The sequence below is a fragment of the Anabrus simplex genome, chromosome 1 (genome assembly GCF_040414725.1).
Source record: "Anabrus simplex isolate iqAnaSimp1 chromosome 1, ASM4041472v1, whole genome shotgun sequence".
Classification (NCBI taxonomy): domain Eukaryota; kingdom Metazoa; phylum Arthropoda; class Insecta; order Orthoptera; family Tettigoniidae; genus Anabrus; species Anabrus simplex.
In genome coordinates this window covers 1,083,639,209-1,083,661,670 of record NC_090265.1, presented here as the reverse complement: position 1 = coordinate 1,083,661,670, position 22,462 = coordinate 1,083,639,209, and the positions used below count along the sequence as shown (strand labels likewise).

The 22,462-nt window shown below is 40.8% G+C and overlaps 1 protein-coding gene across 3 annotated transcripts in view; it reads left to right on the top strand.

Moving 5' to 3' along the window:
• Positions 1-16,649: 16,649 nt before the first annotated feature.
• LOC136876250 (TIP41-like protein) overlaps positions 16,650-22,462 on the top strand; it is a 34,009-nt gene continuing 28,196 nt past the window's right edge. The window contains exon 1 of one of the 3 annotated variants that reach the window (XM_067150046.2): positions 16,650-17,080. In XM_067150046.2, coding sequence (XP_067006147.1) covers positions 16,905-17,080 — 176 coding nt within the window. In that variant the 5' untranslated portion in view covers positions 16,650-16,904. The remainder of the gene's footprint in view (positions 17,081-22,462) is intronic. The other 2 variants (XM_067150063.2, XM_067150055.2) reach the window with 2 other exon arrangements.

The following is a 22,462-nucleotide window of genomic DNA, read 5'->3' as shown; positions in this document are numbered from 1 at the left end:
ATTCCATTATTTCTCCACAGAATAAACAATGATTTTCATTATATTTATCTCTCACCCCCTTATTTTTATATATCTGCATTAGCCACCACACCACACCACACCACACCTCTTAGTTCATTATTTGGGAGCTTTCCTTTCCTTATTAACATATTTTGAAAAAAAAGTCTGATAATGTTCATTTAGTCTCACATTCTGCCATAAGCATCTGCTTCTCAATGTCCTTCACTCTGATCGTTACTTTATTGACGAATCTCTTCTCATTATTGTGCATCTCTTTATCCTAGTATTCTCCCATTTCTATTCTGTATAGCATGTTATTCACTTTCGTCAGCCAATAAGCATCATCTAGATATTTCATCTGGTGTTTGTATGCCATGTTCAATATTTTCCTCCAATCTCCCATTTCTCTACCCTAACTAATATTTTACTACTTTCCTAGTTATATCTACATGGATGCTGATATCTTCACATAGTGTTCTAGCCCCATTATTTGCTGTACATTATAGCAGACCCATTATTATTTTACAGAATGTATTGCTTATTACATCTAATTCTTTTTTGTCAACTTTGATACCCCATATTATGCTCCATACAGAGCTCTTGATTTCACAAACGCATTTAAGATAATATGTTTGTGTAGCTTGTATTCAATATTTGGCATCTTCTTCCATAAAGATCTTGTGCTTGATACAAAGGCCAATCCTTTAATTTTAGCTCGTCTTATTTGTTCCTTCCACATCACATTCGATGTTATTATATTTCCTAAATATTCTAATTTACTGACAATTTCTAATTCTGTACCTTCTAACCATCAGCGCTTTTCGTTTTCCTTTAATTTTTACCTCTTTTACAAACCATTACTTTTGTATTCCTGATATTGATTTTCAAATTCCATGTTCTGCAATGTGCAGCAGTTTTCTTAAGACTGTTTTGCCTACCGACTGATGTTAGTGAGAGCAGAAGGATGTCGTCTGCGAAAACTAGGCCAGGAATTTTGTTGTTGTTTAAGATGGGCTTTCCCTGCCCTCCTTCCCTTGGTAGTCCATTACATCATTAATAAAAATTATAAACAATATTGGTGATAATTTACGTTCCTGCGTAAGTCCAATATTTGAATGTATCCTTCCTACCATTAAATATTCATTGGCTTTAATCGAGCATATCACTTCTGCATATAGTTATTCCATGGCTTAAATCATTTTATTTGACATCCCTATCCTAGCCAGCTTCGCAACAACAGCCCACCTTCTCAACCAAATCAAAAGCTTTTTGAAGGTCTATTGCTGCAATATACATTGCTTGACATAAACGTTGAGCACCCAGAAGGAGTGGTTGAAAGTGAATGAAACTACATAAGCTGAAAGATCATGTGCTTTAACCGATTACAAGACACAAGATGAAAGAGACAAGGCCGTTGGCAGTTACAGGTGGAATGTTGGCGCCCGCCAGGTTAGTAGAGTGTCGCACACACGCCCCATCCCACTGGCCAATAGGGAGTCCAAAATGGGACTCATCACTCAACATGATGCGACGCCAGTCGTCCTCTGTCCATGCCTCCCGGGCAAGGCACCATTCCAACGAGAGGCGTTGGTGTTCTAGTGTCAATGGAAACCGACGCATGGAGCGGTAGGACCCCAATCCGGCGGATGCGAGTCGTCAAGACACTCTGCGGTAACTCACAGAATGAGGTAGAGTCTCCAGTACCGGTACATGTTCGAAGATGGCTGGTGCCCAAGTTATGGGATCCTGCAATGCCTGGCGCACCATACGACGGTCCTCCATCGGGATGGTGTTTCTTCGTCGATCCGAAACTGTACGACGTGATTGGGTGCCCTAATGTATCCATTGAGTCTAACATCGGCCCACTATGACATCTAAATGGCCCACATGCCTGGCAATTACACGATACGACCAAGCAGCCTCATGCAGTCCCACAGTGCGGTCTCTGTCAAATTTTGTCAATTTGTGGATAGGCTGTCTAACGCGTCTGTGAGGCATCACGGGTGCTTCGTACTGTACTTGGTGCACGTCTTCCTTAACTGTCTGACTCACAGCAGCTGACTGGTAACAGCTTATCAACAACAAAACGGTGCCATCACGAATGCACTGTGGTGGACGTTTTACACATTACAGATCCTTGTAAATCTAATCGTTTACTCACACATCAATGGTATGCATGTATACCAAAATGGGATAATATTGGACCACTCCTTCTGGGCACTTAATAAATATACTGGCGGAAAAATATATCCAATCATCATGAAATAAGGAATAATAATAATTTGAATGGCGTGTGGCCTCCGGAGAGTCCTGATGCAGGTCTTTCAATTTGACTCCCATAGGCGACCTGCGCGTCTATGAGGAATGGACCCTAAGAATTATAATGCTTAAGACGGCACTCACGCCCAGTTCCGAGCCACTGAAGTTAACCGATTAAGGTTAAAATCCCCGACCCGGCCGGGAATCGAACGCGGGACCCTCTGGACCAAAGGTCAGCACGCTAACCTTTTAGCCATGGAGCCGGACATAAAATAAGGAATGTAGAATGTAGAAATTATGACAATATATTTGTCGATGTAACATATTTAAATAATTAAATGTACAAGACTACAGGTTAATATCTGTGTGGGAAAAGCCATCGCAAATGTGCTATGCTAGCTCATTAATAACCGGTATGATCGCCTGACTGTTGAATGCAGGCAAGCGAACATATATGCATTGTGTCGTACAGGTGCCGAATGTGAGCTTGTGGGATGGAGTTCCGTGCCTGTTGCTCTTGGTTGGTCATTGCAGGGACAGTTTTATGCCGGTTATGGATGACACTGGAGTTGTCATCCAATGATGTTTCATACGTGCTCGATTGGGGCCAGATCGGGGATCGAGCAGGCCAAGGCAACATGTCGACACTCTGTAAAACACGTTGGATTACAAACAGCGGCATGGGGGCGTGCATTATCCTGTTGGAAAACACCCCCGGGAATGCTGTTAATGAATGTCAGCACAACAGATCGAATCACCAGACGGACGTACACATCTGCAGTAAGTGTCCGTGGGATAACCACGAGAGTGCTCTTGCTGTCATAGGAAATTTCTCTCCAGACCAGGACTTGGTGTAGGTCCAGTGTGTCGACGCCGCAGCCAGGTCGAATGCAGGCGCTCACCTGGCCTCCTTCCAACCAACACACGGCCATCACTGGCACCAAGGCAGAACCGGCTTTCATCGGAAAACACAACGGTCCTCTACTCCATCCTCCAATGATCTCTTGCTTGACACCACTGAAGTCTCGGGCGGTGGTGGTTTGGGGTAAGTGGAATGCATGTCACAGGGCGTCTGGCTCGGAGCTGTCCTTCAAGTAACTGATTTCGAGCAGTTCGTTGGGTCACTGTGGTGCCAACCGCCACTCGAATTCCTGCTGCATACGCAGTCCGCTGCGCCACAACCATACGCCGAATACGGCGGTCCTCCCTCTCGGTGGTGCCACGGGTACGTCCGGAGCCCAGTCTTCTTGCGAGCATACGTTCTCGTGACCACTGCTGCCAGCACGCATGCACAGTGGAGACATTACTGCCAAGTCGTTCTGCAATAGGGCGGAAGGAAAATCCACCTTCACATAGCCCTATTATACGGCCTCATTCAACCGCAGTGAGCTGTTGATAATGGCATCTTCGTCGTAAAGACATTCTTGACCCACTCACAGTCACTCCGTCCAATCTCACAGGTAACGAACGTTCTCGCATAATACAGCCCGTATTTAAAGCAAACCTGATGTGCAAAGTCGTCGGGCCTACCAACGTTCGTTAATCTAGCACAACCCCTTCTTGGTGTTTGGATATTTTTTCCGACAGTGTACTGGTACACTGAGAGTATAGAGTAATCTTCCGCCCTTTTCATAATTATTACCAAAATCCCGGCGTAGATCTTATTGAGTGTATCCGACAAGGTTATTTGTGTTTCTTTACAATACTTATATAATAATTTTACCAATTTGGCCTGCCAGTTCCTTTTATTTTCGTTCATTAAATCTTTGTATTCCTTCCTCTTTATACAATAATCTGCCCGTACGTCCTGATATCCCTCATTTCTGTGCATTTTTAATGTCTTGATCACTTCATTTTTCTTTTTTATACACTCATTATACCGTAAGTTTTGTTTATTTTCCATTTTCTTTCTCACAACCATCTTTTGTCAGCTACTTCTATTGATCATTCTTATTGCTTCAGTGATGTTATTATCCTCTATCATATTCTCAATACCTCAAAATTTCGAAAGTTTTCCCCTATAATAGTCTCTAAATTCGACTCTTATCTTCCTCACTATACCTTACTAATTTTCTCTGTTCATAGTTAAAATGTTGTTTTCTTTCAGTTTTCCTTCGTCGCTCAGTAATCGAATAGCAACAGTGAAATGATGAGACGCTGTCCAATTTTTTACCTGAATGTCTTTAGGTCTATATCACTCCCTCTTGACTCGACTATGTTCGTTACGTTTTCTGATTCATCCCCAACCAGCCCCCTTCAAAATCTACAATGTCTCTATCGCGCACATTTCCAGTAATTTCTCTCCATTTTGGTTACACTCTTTGTCTTTACTTCACCTTCCTTCTATTAATATTTCATCAATTTATCCATCGCATAATGGATTATTTTCGCCCACCCGTTCATTGAAGTCTCCCATTACAATTCCCGCTGCTTCATTCTTTAATTTAATCTCGTTTACTACTTCAATAAGATCTTCAAAGAAGTGTTTTCCTTAAACGAGGACCCCGATAGGTGGTTGTAGTCAAAACCTATTAAAATCCCTCTCCTACTTTGAGTTCCTTTAATTATTTTTACCCAAATCATTTCCCCACAACCTTCTTCCCACAGCTGATTACATATTTCATTTTTTACGATCACTGATATCCCTCACGGGTAACGCCCTTTATGGCTCCTTGTATGTTTTGTTCTATTCCAGACCTTAAAATCCGGTATTTGTACCCCCCCCCCCCCCTCCCGGCAACCAAGCCGCAACCATCCCTGTAATCTCAATCCCTCGCATTAGATCTCTAACTTCATAATTTCACAGTTTACTCAATATACCCTCGATATTTATTAATCCAAAGACCCAGTCTAGTTATATATTCGTGGGTACATCTGCTGAAGCCAAGGCCTTACTTCTCGTATTTTGTGCTTTTTCTAACTGTACAATTGGGGAGCTATTTCCTCTTCTAAACCCCTGGCTTCCTCAGACCTCGTCAACCCTTTTTTTAGACCAAATACCTTTCAAATTTAGCGCTGGCTTACGTTTCTTTTCTTTTCTCCCTGGGTTGTCCTGCATCTTGGAGACACCCTCTTCTTCTTGAGTTGTTTTCCTGGATTTAGGACGTCTGGTTTCGAACACCAAGACATCCAGCTCACTGTATCTACTTTGTTGTTTTACAAAATTGCCGCTGACTCAGATCTGCTGTAGTCACTCGCTAGGACGCTGGCCTTTTGTATAACTGACACACCAGGGCAATGTTCCAGCTCGCGTAGCTGATTACCAGTCCATATCCTACCCCAAGAATCCCCAGCTACTATAAGTCTGCTTCCACGGATAAATGCTTTCAGACCCGAATGCCGCGCCTTTCCTTAATGAAAACGTAATGTTCTCATGTTTTCCGTTTCTTCTTCATCTAATTATTTTTAATCCATATTTTTGTTCCCTTCAAGCTCTTCGCACTATCGAAATGTTTTAGGGCCTTCAAAGTTGATACCACATATACTTTTACTGGTCTTCTTCCCATATTTCTCCCTAATCTAAAGGCACTATCAATATCGCTCCCATTACACCCGACCTTCAATTTCTCCCTGATTACAGAAAGTGCTCTGTCTAACACATCATTTAAGTTATCATCGTCTGATTCTACCAGTCCATAGATTCATGTTTCTCTTCCTATGATCCTTTAGCCGTGTCCGTTCATTTTATTCGAATTTTCTTAGCCTTTCTTCTAAATTCAGGTCTTTATTCCTCATTTCATCTAGCTCGTTCTTATTCTGCAGTAGGCTCTCCTTGATATCATTAAGTTCTGTGTGTATGAAGGTCTTCAAATATTTTTCCTTTTTTTGGTCCTTTAACATTTCCTTGGTCTTCTCCACTTGACATCTCCTTGAGCTTCTCTATATCTTCCCAGGACAGCCCAGGGCCTGGGTTTAACTCCAACCCACCGACCACTAGTAGCACCATCACCACAACTGATGATAATACAATTTGCGTGATGTTGAAGCCATTGTTCACCATATGAATAGATTTCACTTTCTACCTTCCCTGACGCCTGCCTAGAGCACATCTACACTGCCTGACAAAAAACGTTAGGCACCGAGAAGGACTGGTTGAATGAAACTACATATGTTGAAAGACTATGTGCTTTTATTGAACAGATTACAATAAGGGATGAAAGAGTCAAGGCCGTTGGCAGTTACAGGTGCAATGTTGGCGTCAGGTCAGTAGTGTGCCCCCCCCCCCCCCTCCCGGCTGGCCTCAATACATGCACTTATGAGGTTCGGAATGGTGTCAAACAGCCTTTGGATCTTGTCCTGAGGCGAGATCGTCCACAGTTGTTGCAGCTGTCACTCCAGATCCAGCAGGTTGGTACTGGGACGGGTCCCCTTCCCATGTAATTCCACACGTGTTCAATGATGGAGAGGTCCGGGAATCTTGCTGGCCACGATATGACCTCAACAAGCTCTAGGCAGTCCATAGACACACGTGCTGTGTGTGGACGTGTATTATCTTTTTGGAACATTGCCCCAGGGTGCTGTGCCATAAGGGGTAGGGTTTGCGGACGCAGAATGTCTGTGACGTATCGCTGTGCCGTCAATGTCTGCCGAAACACTATATCCTATGGCTTCCCACACCACGATGCCAGGGATTATGTATGTGTGTCTTTCCAAAATATGGACAGGAACTGCCCTCTGCCCTCGACGCCGCCAAACCCGCACACAATGGTCATCGGAGATTATGAAGAAGCGGGACTCATCACTCAACATGATGCGACGTCAGTCGTCCTTTGTCCATGCCTCCCGGGCAAGGCACCACTCCAACTGTAAGCGTTCGTGTTCTGGTGTCAATGGCAAACGACCGGGACGCATGGAGTGGTAGGAATCCAATCCGGCGGATGCGAGTTGTCGAGACACTGTACGGGAACCCACAGGATGTTGTAGAGTCTCCAGTACATGTTCGCGGATGGCTGAAGTAATGGGATCCTGCAATGCTTGGCGCACCATACTACAGTCCTCCTTCGGGGTGGTGTTTCTTGGTCGACTCGAACCTGCACGACGTGATTGGGTGCCCTCATGTGCCCATTGAGACCAATATCGTGCCACTGTGACATCCGAATGGCCCACATGCCTGGCAATAGCACGATATGACCAACCAGCCTCGTGCAGTCTCACAATGCGGCCTCTGTCAAATGCTGTCAATTGGTGGATATGCTGTCTAACGCGTCTGCGAGGCATCGCGGGTGCTGCATACTGTACGTAGACCTCTCTGCACGTCTTGCTTAACTGACTAACTCACAGCAGTTGACTGGTAAATACTTATCAACAACAGGACGATGCCATCACGAATGTACTCTGGTGGGCGTTCTACACATTACAGATCCTTGTAAATCTAATCATTTGCTCACACATCAATGGTATGTATGTATATATACCGAAATGGGATAATATTGTAGCACTCCTTCTGGGTGCATAACATTTTTGTCAGGCAATGAATATAGATCAATTGAAACTCCCACGTTAGCGCACTCGTACACTTATTACCCGCTCAGCACACTGTGTCCTTTCACCTCGCGAGTCGAATTGCAACTGCTGTCATGCCAGTATTAACCTATACTTAGTTTAAAATGTTGCAGCATCAGTGTTTAAATTTTAATTTGTTTTCACAGCTGTAGGTTGGCCATACTTGGTGAGGTTGGCCATTGTTGCTGGGATATGAATTACTGGTGGTTTCCATAAACTATAATTTAACATTTATTAACTATTGTTGACTTCTATTTTACAAAGTTTTAAAAAACTGTTCAAGTAAAGAAAAAATCTGTTCAAGAAGAGAAAAAGTCTGTTTAATATTTTAAAAACGGAGATAAAATCATCATCATCTGTTTACCCTCCAGGTTCGGCTTTTCCCTCGGACTCAGCGAGGGATCCCACCTCTACCGCCTCAAGGGCAGTGTCCTGGAGCTTCAGACTCTTGATCGGGGATACAACTGGGGAGAAGGACCAGTACCTCGCCCAGGTGGCCTCACCTGCTATGCTGAACAGGGGCCTTATGGAGGGATGGGAAGATTGGAAGGGATAGGCAAGGAAGAGGGAAGGAAGCGGCCGTGGCCTTAAGTTGGGTACCATCCCGGCATTCGCCTGGAGGAGAAGTGGGAAACCACGGAAAACCACTTCCAGGATGGCTGAGGGGGGAATCGAACCCACCTCTACTCAGTTGACCTCCCGAGGCTGAGTGGACCCCGTTCCAGCCCTCGTACCACTTTTCAAATTTCGTGGCAGAGCCGGGAATCGAACCCGGGCCTCCGGGGGTGGCAACTAATCACGCTAACCACTACACCACAGAGGCGGACTAAAACGGAGATAAAAGCTGGGTAAAAAAAGGTGCTGAAGCATGAAACAGAAGGGAAAAGGTGTCAAAATATAGTAATCTCACGAAAAGGTGCGACAAATTGTGTTTATTTCACTCCAAATACATATGTTGACCTGTCTGCATGGAAATAGCTATGGTTTTGGAATGGTGTTTCATCTTAAAACCAATAACCAATAGGCATAATAGAAGGGTTGTTCCTTTCGGTTCAGTGGACCAGACGATCGATTATTGCAACCGAAGGAATGTTCTATTAACATACTGTACGTTTCTTAGAAAAGTTAATTAAATCGCAATCTGGATATCAAATCTGAAATGAGCTTATCGAAATACATTAGAATCAGACAGCATTATTCACGTAAAATTTCGTTCTTCAACTGTGATCATTTACATTGTGTATTTTCTTCCTTTTCCAGAAAGACCAAACACGTCATAAGAACTTGAACAAATGAGACTTCCACAAGAAGGCTACGTCAACTTCGCCTTGCTCATAAGATTTACAGTCTCTGTTGATAATAAATGTTCAAACACTGCACTCAATCTCATTTATTTTTTCATGTGCCTTTGAATAATGTGTTGTATTTTCAGATGGTGAACGATCATCAATGCGAAGGTAAGAAGCTAATTCCCCTCACACTAATCACTTCTTCTTCTTCTTCTTCTTTTCCTACCACTTTTCCCACAACTGTGGGGCCGAGGGTGCGAACTGCGTAGCACATGTGGATTTGGCCCCGTTTTACGGCCGGATGCCCTTCATGCCGCCAACCCTATATGGAGGGATGTAATCACTATTGCGTGTTTCTGGGGTGTGGTATGGTGTCTGAATATGAAGATGAGAACCTCATACTAATTACCTATGGTAGTATTTTTTGTCCGTGTTCAATCAGTTCTACTATCGTGCAAGACACCATGCTTTTATCTGATCTTGGAAACTAAAATTTCGTTGTTAGTCAGTTGGCATGAAAGAATGCTTACAACAAACCATTTTGTTTCACACATATTAAGATCTCAAGACCTATTTGTACCTGGCCAAAGTCTGACATATCTTTAATATTTATTCTTTATGAAAGAAAACTGAAGTCCTGTGCAGTAAGTCATATTGTATTTGTTACAGTTAATTTGGCGAAATCAGTTCGTTCAATCTTGAAAATTCCTTGGTAGCACAAGAGGATCGGACACAGTAAGCGATTTATATGCAGGGAACGGATCTTTAGATAAATGCATATTTTAAATAATTTGTCTGTACATATAAATGATTTATATCCGGTTCCATGGCTAAACGGTTAGCATGCTGGCCTTTGGTCCAAGGGGCCTCGGGTTCGATTCCCAGCCGGATCTGGGAGTTTAACCTTCATTAGTTGATTCCAATGGTTTGAGGTCTCTCTCTCTCTGTGTGTGTGTGTGTGTGTGTGTGTGTGTGTGTGTGTGTGTGCCGTCATAAGCATTAGAAAACTCATCACAGATAGGTCCCCATTCTCACAGATGGCCACGTCGTCTATCAGGTGTCAACTCGAAAGATCTGCACCAGTCCTCTCCGAAGGCCATACGCCATTAATTAGTTATTAACACATATGTTTTACATTTTTAGTAATATACTAGATTTATTAGTTTAATGCATTTTTGCTTTCTATGTACTAAGGGCCTGCATATGTCATGTTTTGTAACTGCGTGGAAATAACAGCTGGGGAAGAACCAACTCCCTTTTCAAATCCCGCTGATCACGGGATTCCCCCTTTGTCCTTCCAAATGTAAAAGACATAAGTTACTTTTCTTCGTTCAGTTGAGTGTTTGTCTACCCTTACTCGCCTTTCTTGATACGGGGTGGGGGATCTTAGTTCGTTCAGTTGAGGATGATTTGTTAAGTGAATCCCGTTACATTAATGTGCCCGCTACAATGTCAAAAGTACAATTTAGTGTAAATAACCAGCTGCAGTAATGTGTGAAACGCTGTACTTATCGTACGACTGTTACGCAATAATTTTCCTGTTTATAATTCAGGTCATCAGTGCATTGAATTGATGATGGGGAGGCCTCCAGGAAATCTTCTATATCTCTATGATAGGATCATTCAGGACATTCTATAACTGTATGTAAGATTTTCTGCCGAGGTGCTCCACAAAATTTAAAGACGTATTCAAGACATTCGTAAATTTCTTCATAGATCTTCATAATGTGAATTTTATTCGGATTTATGAAGAACTTATATTCAAAGTGAAGTTAATTTTTTTCTTTGAAGTAGGGCCTACATAAAATCGGTCCTCTAGCCAGATGAATCGATTTTAAGGAAACTCTACCTTCCAAACTGCTACGAAGAAACAATAGGAAATACGAGAGTTGCGTACGAAAATGAGAACATTTGGGTGTGCGTTGATGAAACTGCAGACTCAACAGAAGAAAACTGGCAAATGATGTTGTACATGAGCATAAAATGTTCCTGTTTATGCCCGTATTAAACGACGTAATCACTTTCAAACGTGCAACTTAACTTACGTCTTGAATTTGAAACAAAACTTTCACGCCTAATTATTTATTTATTTATTTATTTATTTATTTATTTATTTATTTATTTATTTATTTATTTATTTATTTATTTATTTATTTATTTATTTATTTATTTATTTATATATCAGTGCCTCTTTCAGTGGCGATAAGGGCTTGAGGCCCTCTCTTACACTTAACCACATATTAATTAAAATCTAAAATAAAATGCCAAAATAATTAAAATAGTTAAAACTAAATAAAAATTGCTGAATTAAAAATGAATTTCAATAAATTACCAGCTAAATTAATATTAAAAGCGCTTATACTAACTAATCCTCAGGCGTGCACACATTTATACTTCAACCATTCAGTCAAATATGTAGCTGCCGACGTTTATCAAGCTTTAGCCGAGAGAGAGCCTGATACTGTGGGGTGATTTGAACATCATACCTGATACTGAAAATAAATCGCAGGCAGGAGTGCAGTGCTCGTTGAAGTTTAAGTGATTGTTCCCTTGTCAAGTCAATTAAGGCAACGTCACAATAATCAAGAATACGGAGAACCAGTGTATGCATTAGTCTGGCCTTAAGCTCATACGGAAAAACTTCTTTCTGCCGTTTAAGAGGGTGAAGCGCTCCGAAAAATATTAACGGGTTTCTTTTGTGTGATCAGACCTATCAAGTGTTTCATTCATAATTACGCCGCGATTTCCAACCGTTTTACTGCAGAGAATAATGTTACCGTTCAGTAGGAATGTGGGATAGTTGCATTGTTTAAGCACCTCAGTAATTTTCGTGATCTTATTATGATTGCCTGAGTTTTTGTGGCGTTTAGTGTAAGAGAATTTCGTGAATTAAGTGATTGTTCCCTTGTCAAGTGAATTAAGGCAACATCACAATAATCAAGAATACGGAGAACCAGTGTATGTATTAGTTTGGCCTTTAGCTCATACGGAAATACTTCTTTCTGCCGTTTAAGAGGGCGAAGCGCTCCAAAAACTATTAACGAGTTTCTTTTGTGTGATCAGACCTATCAAGTGTTTCATTCATAATTACGCCGAAATTTTTAACTGTTTTACTGTAGAGAATAATGTTACCGTTCAGTAGGAATGTGGGATAGTTGCATTGTTTAAGCAGCTCAGTAATTTTCGTGATCTTATTATGATTACCTGAGTTTTTGTGGCATTTAGTGTAAGAGAATTTCGTTGTGCATATACACTAAGTCCTCGGAGGTCAATGTTAATATCTTCAATTGTTTCACTTAAGTCTGACGTCTTGTAGTGTCGATAAATTTGAACATCGTCTTCATCGAGGTGGCGTGTGTTGTTTCCTATCACAGATGGAACGTTATGAATATAAATACAGAAAAGTGAGGGGCCATGAATACTACCCTGAGGCACCACTAAGATTCATTTTTCCATTTAGGGGCATTATAAGGAAAGATCTTCATTGGGGTAATCACATAAATATGATTGTAAATAAAGGGTACAGATCTCTGCACATGGTTATGAAAGTATTTAGGGGTTGCAGTAAGGATGTAAAGGAGAGAGCATACTTGTCTCTGGTGAGACCTCAACTTGAGTATGGTTCCAGTGTATGGGACCCTTACCAGGATTACTTGATTCAGGAACTGGAAAAAATCCAAAGAAAAGCAGCTCGATTTGTTCTGGGCGATTTCCGACAAAAGAGTAGCGTTACAAAAATGTTGCAAAGTTTGGGCTGGGAAGACTTGGTAGAAAGGAGACGAGCTGCTCGACTAAGTGGTATGTTCCGGGTTGTCAGTGGAGAGATGGCGTGTGAGGACATCAGTAGACGAATAAGTTTGGATGGTGTCTTTAAAAGTAGGAAAGAGCACAATATGAAGATAAAGCTGGAATTCAAGAGGACAAATTGGGGCAAATATTCGTTTATAGGAATGGGAGTTAGGGATTGGAATAACTTACCAAGGGAGATGTTCAATAAATTTCCAATTTCTTTGCAATCATTTAAGAAAAGGCTATGAAAACAACAGATAGGGAATCTGCCACCTGGGCGACTGCCCTAAATTCAGATCAGTAGTGATTGATTGATTGATTGATTGATTGATTGATTGATTGATTGATTGATTGATTGATTGATTGATTGATTGATTGATTGATTGATTGATTGATTGATTGATTGATTGATTGATTGATTGATTGATTGTCGTTTACTGTTACCCGCTGTTGACGGTCACTCAAATAAGAACTAAAAACTTCAGCGCAGCTGGCTCAAAATTTAGTAATTCAATTTGATTTATCATACTCTGAATTTCTATAGTGCCAAAGGCGCTACTGAAGACAAGAAGAATAAATATAGCGAGCAGTCGTGTGTCCATACCTTCAATAGTACAGTCGCGGTACTGTGACCCTTCTTAAAACCGGATTGCATAGGGTCCAAAAGAGCATTTTTATTTAGATATTCCAGAACTTGCTCATATACTGAACGTTCAAAGGCTTTAGAAAGCGCAGGGAGTATGGACACAGGACGGTAATCAGAGGATGATTGTGGGTCTCCATTTTTAGGTACCGGTATTATATTGGCTTTTTTTCCAAAGAGTAAGGAAAGTTCCGTTTAGTAAACAGTAATTCGGAATGTGCGTCAGAATAGACAGAACAGTACCCATAATGTTATGTACAAAAGTAATATGAATATCACTACACCTGTAGCCTTTGATTTAATTTTTTACCTGATTTTCTGTGACACTGTGAAATGTGAACGGTGGATTGGCAGGAGGGGAGGGCAATGACTTGGTGCAGTTAACTGGGGTAGTTTGAATACTTATTCTACTAAAGTAATCGTTCAGTTTGTCAAGTGGAATGTCAGGATTTGTCTGTCTCTTTTGATGCTTTCCTATTCCCAGGGCTCTAAGTTGGTCCCATGCGCGATTAGAATTTAAGTTGTTAGCTAAATTCTGGAAAATATCTACATTTTTATTTCTGATCTACTGCTTTCTGCGATTTCTTAAGATGCGGTAAGATTCGAAGTATGTATCATCTAGGGTTTGTTTATAATATTGAAGTAACGAGTCGCGATGGGCCATCATTCTCTTGGTTTCATAATCTAACCATGGACAAGAAGGGCGAGAAACCTTTATTCGTCGTTTAGGAGCATGTCTGTCATATACGTTCCTTACCATCGTATTAAACAAGTTAACTTTAGTGTCAGTGTTATTTAGACTCCGTACATCGTCCCACGGTACTTGATAAGCGTCATAATTCAAGTAATCCAAGTTTATGTCCTTCGTATTTCTGACACTTATGTACGCTACTTAGGTTTGTATTTGAGTACTTTGAGGGAACAGGACAAAAAGGCCATGGATCGAAGTAGATGGTGCAGGGATTTGTCCATGGGTTATTGCTTTACCTGAGTTGTTCGTTAAAATGAAATCGATAAGTGCGTGTGATAAACGGATAGTTGCATACACGTTATTCGTTGGTTGTAGCGGGAGAGCAGTCGCGTTATAGGTATTAAACAAATCTACTATTTGATTATTATCATCGGTCGTATTAATCAGGTTAGAATTAAAGTCACCCATAATAATTATGTGTTCATAAATGACCTGGAAGTCTAGTAAATGCGATTCTAGTTCGGTCATATCTGTTACACCAGGCCGTTTATAAATATTACGGAAATCGCCACCTTTTGTCTGTTAATATGTACTTCAACGAACATAAACTCCGGCCGCGTTCGTACACTCTAGGATGATGTACATAAACCCGGCTCTTTAAGTCATTTCTACAATAAATCGCTGTCCGGCCTCCACGCCTTCCAGCCGACCGATCGAAACGTGTTAGATCATACCGATCGATTTCGATTATGGAGGACGGAATGCTAGGAACAAATACAGTAGAGACAATACGCGACACTCAGCGAGATATCGAGGGACAGCTATTAGAGCTCTGTCTAGCGGGTAGACCTGAGAACTACTGATTCTGTCATAAGAGCACGTGTATTTGTGTGTGAAGATTTTGGTGTTATTAATGCGTTTTCAGTGAGTTGACATAATTAAATAGTAGCGTGTGTCATTCCTTGATATCTCCTCTCAACATGAGGAGAAAGGTATGTGGTGTGTTTGGCTGCAGTAACTATAAAGTAGAGAAGAATGCGCGGTCTTTTTGTCGCCTCCGTCGTGACAAGAAAATGTAAGTAATATTGTGTTTGCATATATATTCTTCCAGTGACAAAGAGATTTTTATAGTACTTCATAATCTTCTGACCTGCTCGACCCATATTTTAACTGGCTTAAAATATAATACGCATATTTTATTGTATAGTGCAGCAGTTAACCTTCAATACCGATGTGTTGTTGTAGGTGTGATCTGTGGGTTTTGAAATGTCACAGAAGTAATTTGGATAAAGTGTACAAGAAAGAAGGGATGTTACGCTTATATAAGAATTATAAGATCCGTTCAGATCATTTCCAGGCCAGCGACTTTAGAAATTCTCGACTATACAGCCAAGAGTATGTTACATTTTTACTCTAATTGTACGTAAATATTCCTCAAAGCAACACTATCGACAACATTTTCATACTTTCCTTTCTTTTATCCCTCTTCTCAGATTAAAGCCGGGATTTTATAGATTTTCTTTCTGTTAGTAGGCTTCATGTTAAGAGGAAAATTGTCCAGCTTTTAAATGTTAATTCATTGCATCATGTGTGTAAGGAATGTGCCGATATTTATATTGACAAGTGTTCTAATGTGATGTTACAATGTTTTTTTTAAATGAGAAAAAAATATAAATCTATCCGTAAAAGTTCAGGGAGGAATGCTAAAGAAAAAAAGTAATGCATAAATGAAAGATCAAGCAATTTCACGGCAGTCCATTTCATACCTTGTTTATATGTCTAATTTCAGTCTTTAAATAATAACCTTTTAAAAAATTCTTCATTCATTTATCCAGAATTGCTTTAGCAGTTTGGAAGTTAATATCTCAATAATACTTTCTTTCTAGACGTAATTAATTTATCCATTTTCGTATATGCATTTCCATTGATATTTGAATTTAGCGCGACTTTTCAGGTCAAGCCACTAGGAGCGCCACCGTCGAATTGTCTCACATTTTAACAAGGCTAAATCCGTAAGTGTCGCGTATTGTCTCTACTGTATTTGCTAGGAGTCAGCCAGATTTCAGAAATGCAAAGGATATGTAATCTATTTTCGTTTAGTATTGCCTGAATTTCATCATGCGCCGGAAGAGAAAGAGCAATTTCGGCAATATGATTCAGCCCGAGCCGCCACTGATCAATGGCTATTATAGCCGCAATAAATCTATTATTAGATAATGCTTTCCCAGAGCTTATATACAATACATGTGAAGCTGACTGGCCAGTAATTATCCGCTTTATGTTTTTCACCTTTCCTTTTTTACACCAACCAAGATTACTAAACTATTGACCACTAAGGCCGAAGTACCCCGTTTTTCAAGCTAAAACACCTTTCAGCCACTTTTCTTCCACTCGAATTTGCCGGGAAATATTTTGTTTATCATTTGTTATAATGCTTGTGTTTTAAGATTTCTGTATAGAGAGCAGCACAAATTGATAATAACAGGCATGGAAGCATATTCGTTTATTTTGAAGAGGGTAAATAATATTTATTTACAGAGCTGAAGTAATAAGGCGTCCTTGAATTAGTTTTCAATAGTGTATTTGGTTTTGAAGAAAAATAAAACATGTTTGAGAGACATATTGTTTGATAGTATTACTGATTATTATTTGTGTAATAGTAAGTGTAGTATAACCTTATCCAGGGAGACCTGTAATGCCAAGTAGTGAGTGACTAATTCATTCTCAAATTATGTTGGGTCAGAACAAGGCCGGTATTGACATTCAACGTTTACCTGTCAATTCTGAAGAACACACTTTTCATTCTTGGCAAGTTTCATACAAACAAAGCCATATCCTACATTCTAAGTGCTCGAGCCCGAACAATAGCGTTTGTGGAGAAAACGACGAAGCCTGCTTGTTTTGCATGTAAGTATAAGTGTTTAGTTTGAATGCCTTGTATATAATTGATAATATCGATCTTCGGTTTATTATTTTTTCGTTCATTCTCTCAGAAAGTTGCACGATCTAATGTGCTAATCATTATTGTTGTTTTCTCTTTATTTAGGGTTAACCTTTTCAAGACATGCAGAATCTTTCATCTTCCTTTCTTACTCTGCTCTTCGCTTTCTTTACTTGATACCTTCATTCTTTGCGGTTGAAGCCTTCATTCCTTCCTTCCTCATGAAATAAAAGTCCTTGTGTTATTGTCCTCTGAAGCAGTCATCAATCAATAATATGCTTGTACTTACCCAAGTTTGACTTGTTGATTTGGAGGCTCATGGTTCAAGCCTCGATGTGTAGGCTCTTAACATTGTGCAAATGATGCAAATTTAAGAACCACAAAGAAGTTGTGGCATTAGTTAGTATAACTTACTTGTTTGTAGCACAAAGTGTATTTTTATGTAGGATTTGGTGTTCTAAAAGGAGGCAATTTAACTATTACCTCCTTTTAGACGCCACTGATCTCACATCACCATTAGATGTTTTATCAACTTCCTGAGCTCAAATAATGTCTCCCAGAAAATGAATCTCGTATAAAAGTATTGCTCTTCGTTACCCAATGTGGTGGGAGCATATCTCAAACACAGGAATGTAGATGGCCATATGCCTAGTGTAAGATCTTTTTTTGCGACTTGACTAATTTGCCTCACTTTCTGTGAACCTTGATTTAAACTCTTGCACTTGTCACTCTCCAGGTAGAAAGTTAGAGACTATTCTGCAAGGATTATTACATATTTTCTTTAAATGCTGCTCTTCTCACCTAAAAATGATTGACGAAAAGAGATGTGTTCAATACGCTTGCCAGGGACCAACCTGCCCGCCCCTAGAAGTATATTTACTTTTATAAACTAAAGTAGTGGTCCAGGCGCCATTATCCATTGCTTCTGCCAAGGATCGCGGGCATTGGTCGACGTTACCAACCACGACAATAGAATAAAGACTAAAGAGGCCCGCGGAATTTGAAAGTGTCATGACATCGGACGGTAACCTTACATTTTCTCAATTCCTCCTTTAATCTCGAACCTTATGGGAAGAAATAAAGGTCATTTATTAGCTTTAACGTATTTTTGCATATCCAGGCCAATCTCTGTCATGAGAACAGTGGCTCATTTGGGGCCACATTCCCTTTGAGAGGCTCTTTTCTATCGCCATGGAGCATACTGTCCGCACGGCAAGAGAAAAGGTGATTTAGTAGTAGTAACCTATCTTTGCACATCCAGACCAATCTCTGTCATGAGAACAGTGGCCCTTACGGTGCCACACTACCTTCGAGAGGCTCTTTTCTATCGCCGCGGTGCATACTGTCCGCACGGCAAGGAAAAAATGTGTAGTCATATCAAACCAACAACCAACAGTTGGCAGCATTGCTATTCTACTCACCTCTACTTACCTCAGCGGTACTAGTGGAAACCTATGTATTAGACAAAGGACAGTCACTTCACATGGGTCACATAGTGTTACCTCGTGTTACTAACATTGTGGAGTAGCCTCTAAAGCTTTGCCACTCCCCAGACCTCAACTGCTTCCTTTAGGTTTACTGATTATTTATTAATTTCTTTGATTCTGCAAGACACTTGACTCCCTTTTTAAGTTTCATAATCATTTAAGGAAATTCAGTATAATAGGCTACTATGAAAGGTAAGCATTTATTGACACCTGTATCAGGGGTACAACTCTAGAATGGGGGCCCCAGAGAGTACAGATGGAGGCTCAACGAAGTTATAATAGAATCGTAATGTTCTATATTTGATTATGTCACAAATTAAAATTTAATAATAAAACACAGGTAGATCTGTTCACAAAGATTGAGTCACTAGTTTGATGGAAAAATACAACATAATGAACTTCAAGAAGGTTCTATTGGTTAACTATATTCCATTTACATTTAGCTTTACAGTTAAAAACAAACAGGTCTATTGATGTAGTCTAGAAATATCCATCCTAAACACATTTAAATAATATAGTGCCTCAAAAGTCCATTATCAATTGATGCAATCTACTTACTAGATTGCCAAATACCGGGCGAGTTGGCCTTGCGGTTAGGAGCGCGCAGCTGTGAGCTCGCATCTGGGAGATAGTGGGTTCGAACCCCACTGTTGGCAGCCCTGAAGATGGTTTTTCGTGGTTTCCCATTTTCACACCAGGCAATTCCTGAGGCTGTACCTTAATTAAGGCCACGGCTGCTTCTTTCCCATTCCTAGGCCTTTCCTCTCCCATCATCGCCATAAGACCTATCTGTATCAGTGCGACGTAAAGCAACTAGCAAAATAAAGATTGCCTAATGATCTTGTTTGTACTGCTAGTAAACAAAGCGTGTCCAATAATGTTCTAGATTACCCCCTGTGGGTGGGGGGGTGCAGACGAAGAATTCACCCATGGTATCCCCTGCCTGTCGTGAGAGGCAACTAAAAGGGGCGACCAAGGGATGATCAAAGTAGAACCATGAAACTACTTGTGATTAGTACCACCACACAGGGAACACTATGGGTCGCTTTTACGTGCGTGTAGTACCACTATGTTGGGTACCAAATAGGTTTGTGATTAGTAGCAAACGAGAGCGCGACGGCTTTTACAGTACCTGTGATTAGTAGCACTATATGAGCGACACCATGGGATGAGAGAACCCATGGTTCAGGCTAGCCTATGATTAGTACCCACTATATGAGGAACACCACAGGATAGTACGAGTCCCTGTGGTTAGTATCTTTATGTGATGAACACCATAGGTTTGCGTTGCCTGTAAATGGCGCCGCTATGTGTGAAACACCATAGGTCTGTATTACATCAAATTTCATTACCTGTGGGTAGTACCATAATGTGTGGAATACCGCGAGTTTACGATACTTTTTGATTAGTACCGCACCATGTCAAATACCATGGTTCTACTTTCCAAGCGATAACTACCATTATGAGAGGCCGATGACCTGTATTTTGGACCCCTTTAGCTTGCAAGCATCATCGATTCAGTATTGAGCTATAGAAACAGTCCCTTGGTCAGTATTACTATTGTTTTCCGTCAGTTTCTGAGACTGAGGCATTGCGGGTCGTCTCCACTGATTGTTTTAACTTCATATCTATCTGTTCATTTTTCGTCCTCACGCTTTGAATTCTGGTCAGTGGAGGATTTTGGATTTTTATTTTGTCATTGCATTTTGTCTCATTTCGTACCATCAGGGGCCGATGTCCTAGATGTTAGGCCCCTTAAAACAACAAGCATCATCATCATCATCATCATCACCTTCCAAATTGTAGCCCTTTCCCATCCTTCTATCGCTGAAAACCTTTGATATATTAGTGCAACATTAAAGAAGTACCAAAAAACAAAAACAAATTAGAAAGATGTTTTGGAAGACTTTTGTTTTACCAAGCGAGTTGGCCGTGCGGTTAGGAGCACGCAGCTGTGAGCTTGCATCCGGGAGATTGTGGGTTCGAACCCCACTGTCGGCAGCCCTGAAGATGGTTTTCCCGTGGTTTCCCATTTTCATACAAGGCAAATGCTGGGGCTGTGCCTTAATTAAGGCAACGGCCGCTTCCTTCCCACTCCCAGCCCTACCCCATCCCATAATCGCCATAAGACATATCTGTATCGGTGCGACGTAAAGCAAATTGTAACTTTTGTTTGAAGCTTGGCATTGTATGGAAGTGGAACATAGACAATAACTAGCTCATAAAGAAGGATAATAGAAGCTTTTGAAATGTGGTGTTACAGGAAAATGCTGAAGGTCAGATGGGTAGATCAGATCATGAATGAAGTGATACTGAATCAAGCTGGTGAAAGGAAAATGATTTGGCGAAATTCGACTAGAAGAAGAGAGAGAACACATCTTGAGACATCCAGGACTAGTTCAGTTAATTTTTGAGGGAAGTTTTGGGAGTAAGAACAGTAGGATTAGCCCAAGACCTGAATATTAGGATGTAGTAGTTACAAAGAAATGAAAAGTTTAGTACAGGATAGGTTGGCATGCAGGGCTGCATAAAACCAGTCTGTGGAGTGATGGCCTAAACACCACCACCTTCTGATGGATGAAAGCTGTAATTACACCTGTCTGTATGCAAGGGAACAGGAAGGATTGCAATACCTGTCAAGGTATTTCTTTGATTAATATACGAGATGAGGTGTAATTGGGTGTATGTGTTGTCTTCATCATCATTTCATCCTCATCACGACGTGCAGGTCGCCTACGGGAGTCAAATAGAAAGACCTGCATCTGGTGAGCCGAACCCGTCCTGGGATATCCCGGCACTAAAAGCCATACGACCTTCATTTTACTACTAATCTGCATTTAGGGCAGTCACCCAGGTGGCAGATTCCTTATCTGTTGTTTTCCTAGCCTTTTCTTAAATGATAGCAACGAAATTGGAAAGTTGAATTCCAACGTTATCTTTATGTAGTGATCTTTCCTACTTTTAAAGACACCACTCAAACTTGTTCGTCTACTAATGTTCTTCGCCATCTCTCCACCGACAGCTCAGAACGTACCACTTAGTTGAGCAGCTCGTCTCCTTTCTTCCAAGTCTTCCCAGCCCAAACTGTGCAACATTTTTGTAAAGCTACTCTTTTGTCAGAAATCACCCAGAACAAATCGAGCTGCTTGTCATTGGATTTTTTTCCTGTTCTCGAATGAAGTAATCCTGGTGAGGGTCCCATTCACTGGAACCATATGCTATTTGGGGTCTTACTAGAGACTTACGTGCTCTCTCCTTTACATCCTTACTACAGCCCCTAAACAACCTCATAACCATGTGCAGAGATCTGTACCCTTTATTTAAAATCCCATTTGTGTAATAACCCCCGTGAAGATCTTTCCTTATATTAACACCTAGGTACTTACAATGATTCCCATAAGGAACTTTCACCCCATCAACGCAGCAATTAAAACTGAGAGGACTCTTCCTATTTGTGAAACTCACAACCTGACTTTTAACCCCGTTTATCATCATACCATTGTGTATTGTCCGTCTCACAACATTATTGAGGTCACGTTGCAGTTGCTCACAATCTTGTAACATATTTATTACTCTATACAGAATAACATCATCCAGAAAAAGCCTCATATCTGATTCCACTTCTTTACTCATATCATTTATATATATAAGAAAACATAAAGATCCACTAATACTGCCTTGAGGAATTCCCCTCCTAATTATTACAAGGTCAGATAAAGCTTCGCCTACTGTGATTCTCTCAGATCTATTTTCTAGAAATATAGCCAATGGCTTAGACAGGTCAGTCGTGATACAATCCATTTGACCTCCTGAATCCAAGATATCTGCTATACCTTGCTGGAATCCTACAAGTTGAGCTTC